The sequence below is a fragment of the Charadrius vociferus genome, unplaced genomic scaffold (assembly GCF_000708025.1).
Source record: "Charadrius vociferus isolate BGI_N301 unplaced genomic scaffold, ASM70802v2 scaffold179, whole genome shotgun sequence".
In the NCBI taxonomy this organism is placed as follows: domain Eukaryota; kingdom Metazoa; phylum Chordata; class Aves; order Charadriiformes; family Charadriidae; genus Charadrius; species Charadrius vociferus.
Window position 1 is genome coordinate 1,205,793 of NW_009650072.1, and position 11,218 is coordinate 1,217,010.

Here is an 11,218-nt window from a genome sequence, read left to right on the forward strand (position 1 = left end):
GAGCGGCCCGGGGGGGGGCGGCCGGCGCTGTCCATGGTGCTGAACCGTATCCGGTCGGCGGTAGCGTTAGTTCGGGGCTCGCTATCAGAACTAATACAATTTGGGCTCGTTATCAGAACTGACCTCCCCGAAAGAATAAGAAGGAGACGAAATGGAGTCTTTAGTCTTCCAAAGAGCCCTGGTAGATCTGTGGATATTTTCTTTAGCTCAGTGAAAACTGGTAATACAAGCCCAAGTCCCCAGGCAATGACCCAACCTCTACAAAGTCGCTGCAAGATCTTTGGTTGAGGAAGGGACATGATTTCTTTTGTTAATCAGAGCCAGAAAGATGAGAAGGAACAGATGCAGTGCCACAGGTAAATTAAATTTAGGACTGTGTTTTTTAATGTACCTACCAACTTCACTATTACATTGTCCCCTCAACAATCAATACCTTTGCATTAATCTGACAGCTGTGATTGCATTACCTATGCTTCGGCTGCATGTAACACATACAGAAGAGTGAAACCAGCTTCCCTGCAGCCTGGTTCATGATGAGACAAATGTCATTATGCCCGTCTGCTTTCATATCTTGTACCTGCATTGCCAGAGGGATCTGGGAAATGAATCTTCCTCTGTTGTGGCTTGACATGCTTGTCTTTTTATTATATTTAAAGCGCTCTCTGTGACAAGCTCAAAGAGCTTTTTTACTAGGAAAGCTCTCGATGCAGCAAGTAAATTGCTCCAGGAAGAAACAAAAAATATTTGAACGTTAGCTGCCCCTGCTTCTTGCTTGATGTTTTTGAAAATGTTTAAATTATGGACTTTAAATGCAGTGTAACATAAAATGTACCAAGTACAAGAGCCTAAACTTCTATGCTTCATAGCCGCTAAGCAGTCTGTTGCATTTGAAATGTTACACTGCTGGATTTTTCATGCCTTATCTGGCAGCTGTGCACTTCTAGGAAGGAAACCCCAACCATGGTAGCACCAAGGCTTTTGTGTGACAAGCTTATCTTAGAGATTCTTTCAGTCTTGAGACAAGAACCATATGTTCCCCAGAAAACAGCTTATCTTGCAAACGAGACGTTTTGTAATTGCTGAAGATCTTAAACACTTTTCATAAGATTATCAGAGCTAGTACTGCATGGGCAATGAATAGCTGGAACGTGCTACAATTTCAGGGAAATACTTATCCCCCAAACACACTTTTTTGTATGTTTACAGCTGTTAGGTAGTGGTTTTGCTGTACAGTGTTGCTGGTGATCTGATTTTACCCCAGACGTGGTTGCATTTTATGGGGAAGAAGGTGTTATACAATTATCATGTCTATTAATATATGAGCTAGCAGCATGCCCTTGTGGCAAGAAAGGCCAACCACATAGTGAATTGTACTAGCAGGACTGTAGACAACAGGTCAAAGGAAGTTATTCCTCCTGTCTAGCTGGGATGAGGGAGACCACATCTGGAGTACCATGTCCCATAGAAGGAATATATATATTGGTGTGCTGCAGCAGGTATAGTGGAGGGCTGCCAAGATGCTCAGGGGGCTGGAGCACAATGTTGTATGAAGAAAGGCTGAGGGAATTGGATTTGTTCAGCCTAAAAAAGTGAAGGGGCAGGAGAGATTGGTTCACTGTCTACCTGTTGGGACAGTGTAAAGACAGAGCCAGACTTGCCTGAAAAGTACACAGTGGGAGGACAAGAGGCACTGGGTACAAGCTGAGACTAAAGACATGAAAAAGAAAAAGAAAAGAGGAAAAAGCGTTTTACCATGAAGGTAGTCAAACACTGCTCAAGGCGTCCAAGGAGTCTGTGGGATCTCTACCTTGGTGATATTTGACATGCAACAACACAGCCCCAAGCAACCTGCTGTGACTGGACCTGTTCTGAGCAGGAGGTTGGACTATAGACCTCTGGAGGCCCCTTACAACCCACGTGACTAATTAATAGGAACAAATGGTCTTCTCCTCTCACTGCTGAAGTCAATGAAATTAAACTACTGTAGAGAAAACATATCTCAGAACCTCCGTTTGCAAAACACTTCTGAATCCTTCTGGATGAAAACGTACTACATAAATGCAAGTTGTTGTGTTTTGATTACTGTTTAAATAGGCAGCGCTTATCTCAGTTGTTCCATTCATGGTACCGAGATCTGAGATAATGCAACATTCTGTTGCTGGCTGGGGGAAAATCTCAATAAGTTACCAGTTTTTCTTGGTATTAAAGCCATATACAGGGTGCATCTCTGGGGAGGAACCAGCAGAACCTTTAACATGTGAATCAAATTAATCCCTGAAGTAGGGAGGTAATTTTGACATCAATATACCAGTTTTACACCCAGGGTGAGGTTGTTCCTGTAACTGACCAAGGACTAACGTGGCAATGCCATTCAGAGACTGCCAAAGCCTTGACCCACAAGTAAGGTGCGTTCGGTCTGTAGTCATACAGGGCACACAACTTGCTTTGAATGTGTGATCAGAGCCCTGCACATGAAGTTGAAGCACTGAGCAGTGGTGGGGGCTGTCAGAGTATGCTACAAGACACAAGGGTGTGGATTGTAGGTGTGAAACTGTGTGGTTGGATCCAGTAATTAAGCAAAGTTAAGCCCAGAGCTTAACAGCACTACCGGACAGAGGTATGGCTCATTCTTAGTGATGGAAAGTGAGGGCATGCTGGGGAACAAGGAAAGCAGACTGTGGGGACATCAGACAATTAACTGATAATTTGCAGTAGGCAGGCCTAGGCTGAGTCTTCTCTAGAAGACTCAAGTGATATTTCTCACAGAATTTCCATGAAACCTGTAGTCTGTTCCTTGAGTCCTATACAACAGGTTAGGTACTCACCTCAAATACCTTAAGTGCACGGGACAGTGGTGAACTCTTTGCTCCCTTGAGCATGAAGAAGAGGTTCAGCATGGCTCTCCCATCCTTCTCCTCAAAGACAATGGTCTCTGTAGACTCTGCAGCAGCAGTGGCTGCAGCTGCAGCCTCTCTTTCCTTCCTGGCATCTTCAATGAGGCTTTGACGTCTACCAATGAACCGTGGAGACTGAAGGCAGAATAGAAATAAATAAATAATACTTCTAAGAGAGCTGTATGGGAGATCAGAGGTATCCCTGGTAGTTGGATGAGGTGTGACTGATGTGTCTCAACAGAGGAAGAAGGGGAAGGTTGACTGACTTGCCTGGATTTGTAGAGGAAGATCTGGTGATGAGGACTGAGGCTTTAGAACCAAACTTTTGGAAATGTGGAGCTTTTTATCTGTTTAAAATATCCTTGTAGCATGACTAGAGAGTGGGCTTCTCCCCTCACCTTCTCCAGCAAGTTTTCAATACACTTCAAAAAATAAAAATCAGAAGCAATCTTACACAGTTTTCAGGAGTCTGATGGACTCCAGCAGAGAGGCGTTAGATAAATGTGAAGTCGTCTGAGAAAAGGTATGTGATGAGGGACAGCTGAAGCCCACAGCTGTGGCCTGGCCAGAAAACATGAACTGTTTGCAGGTGCATTAGCAGGGCAGCTTAGCTAAACTGCTCCCAGGATCCAACGCAACATTTCCTTCTGACATTAAATGGATGCTTGCCCATTGAAGTGTAATTGGAACCGCATACTTATACGCCAGGAAATAAATTCGTCTTACTGATCTATAAATTTGCTTTGTCCCAACAAACTTCTGTAGATTTCTGTTACTTGGAATCGCACCTAAAACCCTCCAACTCTGCACCTGGGGTCATGCTAGGTCACTCGTTTATATTTATAGTGAGCTACAAACTATTTCCATAATGCTGTTTCTTTTGTTATACAAATAGCTCATACATTAACTTATTTGTTCTTAGTCTTTTTACAACCAGTTTTCCATTTAGAGGCAGCTCAGCTGGTTCCAATTTTCTGTGTTCAAGACCCAAACCAGATGACGAACCCTCAGAATTTGCTAAAAGAAACCTGGGGCAGCACTGCAGAAGGAGGGGCACAGAAAGCCATCCAGCACCCGTTTATAGAGCAGGACTGGCTGCAGTTTTTCCTCTGGTGACATAGAAAATATCTGGAAAAGAGATAGATGCTAACCAAGCAGCGCCTTCCCTACCTTGTGAAAACTTGGAGAATGTTTTCCTTTTAAAAAGACAGCCTGTTCAACTGCTAAGCCCATTTTCTATCTGATTTTCAAAGCCTACCATTGGGAACTTAGGTTTCCTGTGAAAATCCTCTGGGATGCTTTAGAGGTGTAAAGCTAACATTTTAAATGTGGCTTGAAAAATGCAGCACATCTAGGCACCAGCCCACGCACTTCTGTCTGGTCCTTTTTTAATAAAGGACCTCTGAAATAATATTTACTGATCCTCCACCCTTTTATTCTTTGCGGCACACAAAAAAACCCACCTTCTAACAAATAAGCACATACTGCTGCTTGTCTAAATCTACCGTGTTCGTGCCCAAAGAGAGAAGACATCTAATAAGTATCCTGAAGGCATAATTTTTAAAAGCTTGTGAGCATGTGCTCAGCTTGAGGCGTGTGTTTTATATTGCTACAGCGTCTAAAGCTAAGCTGGTGTTTACTTTAAAGTGCCTGCAATAAGCAGGGCAAACAGCCTCGTGCTAGCCACAGTCACTGGGCTCTGCAGCGGTCCCAAGCCAGGCAGTGCTGTAGCTGAGGATGTTCTACCACACCGTGCCCTGAGGCGCAAAGTTGCAGCAGGATTTTACTTCTGGGGTGGAATGGGGGGAGAGGAGGGAAATTAGACCCCAATGTTTGGGCTGTAAATCATTTTCGTATCCGACTGGAAGCAGTTTAAATATTGAGAAGAGCTGTGTGACTGGAAAGCCACAGCGGGAGAGGCAGCCTTCACCAGTCAGACCCGTGTGCTGGGACTGGGTAGCTCCTGGGGGGCAGGAGCAGGGGGTTTTGGTACTCATCGAGGGGTCCTGGAAGATGCTCATCTCCATGCTGGTATGTTTTGGGTGGGTAAATTAAAAAAAAAAAAAAAAAAGAATGAAAGAAAGAAAAAGGCTGAATTTTGCTTGGGAGAAGAGCGCCAGGAGGGGTCTGCCTGCCTGCTGCCTCCTCTACCGAGTAAAGGCTGTCTGGCTGCACGCTCCTCATCTCATCATCTTCTCCTCTGCCCCTCGCTTTTACACTCATCAGGGTATTACCTCCTTTTGCTGGAAATTGGGAACCTGGCATATGAACTAACCAAACTGATCTCTGATGATAAATGCCTTCCTTTCTTCGGAAGGCACTGTTACGTGGTATTTCTGAACTGCCTTCCAGACTAGCTCCCTGAGTGCGTATCTAGCTACAGTTAGCAGTTTAATTTGATTTTGCAAAGCATTTATTTGCCTAACTGGGGCCTGAGTCTGATACGGTCATTCACCTCTTATGATGGGTTAGTTCTTTTTGCCTTCTTTGAATTCGCTGCAGCTCAGAATTCACTGCCTAAGCAGTGTCATTAAAAATACTGTGCTCTGAGTTAAAGTTCTTTGGCTTTTTTTTTTTTTTTCCCTGGCTCATTATTTTCAGCAAGCAGGAAGGATTGTAAAGACTATTTCCCTCCCTGCAGCGTGGAGACACTAACATCCCACCCCTCCTTCCCTGGGCACTCCTTGCTGCTGGTTTGCCTCCAACTGCTGTCTCCTGCCAGGCTCTGCCTGTGTGTTCTCTAACCAAACCCTGTTCCAGCCACAGTCGCAGCGTCTCTTGTAAAAACTATCAGCAGCAGAAAAAACTAAACGCGTAACAAAAGATTTTTCCACACTGCGAGTCTGATGTTTGGCCGGCCCAGCTGACATGTGAAATACCTGCTGGTGTAGATGAGTTCTGGGATCGCAAAGGTCTTTCCCCTCCCCAGTTTGCACAGTTTGCCCTGCAGCAGGGTGCTGGTCCCCGGGGGTTAATGGCAAGGGAACACCTCAGACCTGCGGGAGCTGGTGCAGTGCTGGACAGGGGCTGGGTGGCTGATTGCCCACGGTCACTCACACCAACCCCACGAGGGCTGGGGGACACACGATGTCACAGGCAAATGCAGAGTCATGCCTCTTGCTTGGTATACGCCAGCAAAAGAAGTGATGGGATTGTGGAGAGCTCCTATGCCAGGTGAGAACAATGGGCAAAGGATTTCATGCAGCCTTCTCTCAGAGTGATCTTAAGAGCGCTCATTTTTTTTACTTTTTATTTTTCTGAGAATTTCCATTCAAAGAAGGGGTGCAAAGATGAGCTGAGATTTTATGTCTGCCTCAGGCTGGAGGAGCCACTCACCCCAGGCAGGCTGCCACGCTCCTGCCAGCACACCTGGTGAACCCAAATTCCCCTCTCCCCTTCCTTCAGTGGCCCGTTTCCCATCAAACACAGAGCAGCACCCCAGAGTCTGTAATAACCAAACACTCACCCCTTCTCCAGACGGCAACAAGCGTCTCAAGTACTGATTTGATGAGCAGCCTGGAAAATACCGGGTTTTCAAGAACCACTTCAGTGTTCATTATTTTGCCATAATGAAAATTGTTCTGTCAGAGAGAAGCCTTCCCTGATTTCCATTTATTAGAGAAAGCAAGCTTACCTCCTTGTTTCCCAAATGTTTCCCTTTCTTTCCATCACCCTCCAATTTCCAAAACACCTCTCACTGCCTACATAGGAGCTGATTTTTCCAAGACAGAGCATCACACAGGGTTAAGAGGAGAGCAGGTAAAAAAGGTGGTGGGCATAGGGGAGGGAAATGGGTACTGCTATAACCAACCTGCTGGAGTCACCCTGCAGACGTCTGCCAAACACATCTGCTCCCTAACTTGGCTCAATTCCCAGGTTTCCTCCTGCTGAGCATCCCAAGGGGGTCCCCTCCCAGTGCACCCGCTGCCATCAGCTGCTCTGGCTCCTCCAGGGTCGCCCGCAGCCCGACCACATCTCTGACCCACAGGACTGTCCCGTGCCAGCAGTCTCCGGGGTCCTCCTGCCTGCCCTGGCATTTGGGTTAGGAGGTGAAACGTCCCTGTCCCTTACAGCCAGTTCAATGGGTTGGCCAGACTTGGCTTTCTATAGGTACTTGGCAGCTCAGCAGGAAGTTTTCATCTCCTTTCCCTGACACATACAGATCTGGTGTGTGCAGAAGCATTCCCCAGGCTAAACCCAGGGCTGAGGCCACACCAAGGGAGGGCTGGGAACAGAAATGGGGGAAAGATGAGGATGCGCTGGGAAAAAGTGAAACTGTGGTCGCAGCAACAGCAGCGAACAAACTGATTAAATCGCCTGTGCCTCGTGTGTTGCCTGAAATAACAGCCACACTTTTTCATTATGCTGGAACAGGTGAAATCTCTGCAGTTTATTGCCTTGAAATCAGGAGAGCATTAAGATTTTCGAATTGCCTTTCACACTGGGGATTCCTCGTTATTCCTGCATTAGCTCTACGGGTTATTTGCTTTGCTTTTCATTGGGGGGGTGTGGGGTGGCGGTGGGGGGGGTGTTGCATTTAGTTCAAGCTTTCATCCCCCTGAATGTTTGCATTTCACATGTACCAGTATGTAAGAGAGAACTGCTCAGGTAATTTCCCTTTGCCAGCCTGGGACCTGGTGATGCCCATGTGGGGGAACTCCCACAAAAGGCAGTGTGGATCCATCTATCCCTGCCTGCCTCTGCCTATAGCTATGGGAGAGGCTGCGGTTTTTGGAGGGGGAGGGAAGGGAGTGGGGTAGGGTTGTCTTACCATGATGGCCTCAGCTTGCTTGGAGTCCAGCTCCGACACTGCCCTGCGGAAGCCTTTGGCTGCAGAGGTGGAGATGTTCGGGGTTGGCATCTTTGCTCTTCCACAAGCTCTGATCTCCGCTTTCCAGTTCCTTGCCAGCTTTTTATAGGGCAGGGCTGACGTCAAAGACTCTTTCAAATCTTCTCTCCCCCCCGCCACCTCCCCATCACCACCTCCCTCCTTTCTCCCCCTCAGGCTGAGAGGAGGAGGGGACATGAAGGAGAGAAACGTTTCTGTCCCATTAAATCTAATCGCTACAAAGATTGCAGACACCCTGCCTTTGCAGACCAGACGCTCCCCCCACCTGTTTCCCTGTGCCCAAAAGATTTCCACTCTGTTTTTTCCCCCCCTTCTTCTTGATGGGGTTCACTCTCGTGCTGTGTTTCAGTCCGACACCTTTGCCTTCCTAGCTTGGGAGTTGCATTAAAGGATTTTGATCAGTGAAAGGACAAAATCAAAGGAAGGAAGAGGTTCAGCCCTCTCTAGCTCTTTTTTCTCCATGTTTGCCTTGTCATCAAGGCAGTAAATGAATAGGAAAATAACACTGATTCCCCTAAGGCAGACGTGGGACTGAATGCTGTTCTTGTGTATGCATCTCATGACGCCTGGCCCCTGCAAACGCTGTGTGTTTCGGTGCTCTCCCACCACCTCATGTCTTTATTTTGGCCATGTAACACTGACAGCAGCACTACAGAATCGGGCCCCTTGAGTCCTCAGAGATGAAAAAAGTTTTAAAGGGGATAACCTGGGAAAAAAAAACTCTCAACCCTGTCTTCCCAAGGGCTTTGCTCGTCTTGCAGTAATTCCTATGAGACCAAATGCCTGAGGACCTCTGGGGCTGCGATGGCAGATGCCAACCCAGGACCTATCCCAGGACTCTGCTTTGCTGCAAGCAAAAGTGGGTTTTTCCTCCTGGGGGATTTGCAGCATCTCTCCCATGCCAAACAAGCACTGTGGAAATGGATGGTCCTGCTTCATGTGAGCCACCCCCACGCTGGGGACAGGCCACCAGCTGGCACAAATCCCTGTGGTGGGGAAGCTGGTGGCATTTCACTGGCTTCAATGACCACCGGAGAGCTCACCTGCAACCTTGCTGGCCACGGTGTTGCTTTAGAAGACATCTGCTTTGGAAGAAACCTGGTTAGCAATTGTGGCTCATCTTTCCAGTGGTGGAACAGCTAAGTTCATTCCGGCATGCCACTGATTTTTGCGGTGCCAAAAGCCGTGGAGGATCAACATCCCGTTGACCTCCCTGAGGCTGCAGATCTCTTGATGTTTGCCACCTCCTGCAAACAGTAGGGAACAGACAGCATGATCAACACTGCCAGCCCCACCAAGGCAGCTTGGGAAGTCCCAACTTGCTGGGGTTTGGCAGAAGTTGAAGCTGAAGTGGGCAGTGAGCAGCAGCTAAAGATTTGGTTTGGTAGTGAGCCAAAAATAGATTTAATTTGGGTGGACCAGTTTCTTTTATTGTGGGTGCTGAGGACATCCTGCTGTTCCATATAGTGGAAAGAAGAGGAAGGAGTTAAGCAGCCATTGGGGCTCCTCTCTGCATCCTCCCGTGTGGTACCACCTCGGATACTGAGAGCAGCCCTTGCTTTTGCTTTAATTTCATCTCTAATCCCCTCTGAGTCTCCTAAACCTTCTGTTTCCCCTCTGCTAAACCCTGGATGCTTGAAACACAAGATAAAAACCCACCAAACTGATGGAGGGGAATGCTGCCTGGCATTGCAGGATCTTCTCAGAAAACATTTTAGGAGCAGGGTCTGAGTCATCCCCACCGCCCAGCAGCTGGACAAGGAGCAGCATTGCAGGCTCAGTCTCCTCCTGGCTGCTGGGGTGGCCTTGGGGACACCCTTACTGGAGGATTCAAATTAATACAATCCTACAGGTGATTTTTCTTGTGCCAGTGGCTGAGATGGACCATGGTAGCTGGACAAGCTGGGCTGTGGGGAACACCAGTCTGAGGCACTGGCGCTCACTCCCATGCTGCCACCGTAGCCAGACATCCCAGCTTCACTCGCTGCAGGCTGCACCTTTCCACAACCCTTTTGAGGCCACTTTTCCCAGCAGGCACACAGAGCAGATCATCATTGGCATCGCTTAGTGCTGCCACCAAGATTCTGCTGCCATCTAAGGAGTGATGTCTGTCTTCAATGGCCAGGCTCACCAACCTGCTCAGGAATGAAGGGGTTTTGGGATAACTGTGGCACAGCACTCATTTAAAGTGCTCCTGCTGCAGTTAATCTTTCCATGAAACCTAAGAAGATTAGGATCTCATGCAGATTGCCACCCATGCTGTCTCATGTTGCCACTTTCTGTCCTGGCTGTTTTGAAGCAAGGCTTTTCTCAGGGATCTCATAGACAGGACTTTCAAGCAGTAAGATGCTCATCCCCATGCTGGAACATTCCTGTCTTACCCCAATCACAGCCACAGAGTGTGAAGAGGGGTGCCCACCTCAGACAATCCTGCAGAAGTCAATCACAGCAATTCATCCTGATTTTTGCCCCACAAGAGATATGATCCTCTCCAGAGACCAAGGGGAAAAATTCTCAGATTTTTGTGGGGTTTTAGTTTTATCTTCAGTACCCTTTCTAATATAGGGGTACTAAAGAGGTTACAAGAGGTAACGGGCACAAACTTGAACATAGGAAGTTCCATCTTAACATGAGGAGGAACTTCTTTACTTTGAGGGTGGCAGAGCACTGGCACAGGCTGCCCAGAGAGGTGGTGGAGTCTCCCACTCTGAAGATATCCAAAACCCGCCTGGATGCTGTCCTGTGCAACCTGCTGTAGGTGACCCTGCTGGCAGGGGTTTGGACTAGATGATCGCCAGAGGTTCCTTCCAACCCTGACCATTCTGGGATTCTATGATTCTGTAAAGGCAAGCAGTAAGTCAGTAGACTGTCAGAAACAGCTCCTTCAAATGAACAGGTGTCTGTCCTCAGTTGCACCACTATGTTGCCTTAGGGAGACGGAATCCTCTCTGCTGTTAGTGCTTCCTAGTATGTAGGAAGTAGATCTCACATGGAAATATATGAGTTAAAAGCAAACTAAGATCATATCAGTCATCTGAAGATAATCTATGAAGACTGGCAGGAAGAAGATCCAAATCCAAAAGAGGCCACAAAAATAAAACTGACGTTATCTTTCGTGTTATACATCAATGAAGAGCCCTCTCTGGGGATTCTGTAAGTCCATTAATGCCAGTAAAGTAAACATATAAAGCAGGAAAAGAAGATGCCTCTTGCAGCCATTGCCTGTCTGCTTTGCTGAAGAAGTTGTCCGATGCAGCTTTACAGCTACACGAGGCCATTTCATGCAATGGTGGTGTTAGATAATCCAGGATGAAGCTGAAGCGTTAAGGGCGGAAAGCCATAGTTAGGCTAAATACTCAAGAAATCTTTAATTAATACTATTCAGAGACTTTGCTAGTGTGATACACTGTTACAATATGAGTGTTGTTAATGAAAGGCCTTGCCAAGACTGGGCCAGCCTCACTGGCATTTCCTT

At 47.2% G+C, this 11,218-nt stretch overlaps 1 protein-coding gene across 1 annotated transcript in view; it reads right to left on the minus strand.

Annotated features, from left to right (window-relative positions):
- The window catches only part of TH (tyrosine hydroxylase), a 17,725-nt gene extending 9,966 nt beyond the window's left edge, over positions 1-7,759 (minus strand). Inside the window, exons 1-2 of the mRNA XM_009891992.1 lie at positions 7,666-7,759; positions 2,826-3,029 (exon numbers count right to left, since the gene is read on the minus strand). Of these exons, the coding sequence (XP_009890294.1) occupies positions 2,826-3,029; positions 7,666-7,755 (294 nt within the window). The 5' untranslated portion in view covers positions 7,756-7,759. The remainder of the gene's footprint in view (positions 1-2,825; positions 3,030-7,665) is intronic.
- Positions 7,760-11,218: the final 3,459 nt, after the last annotated feature.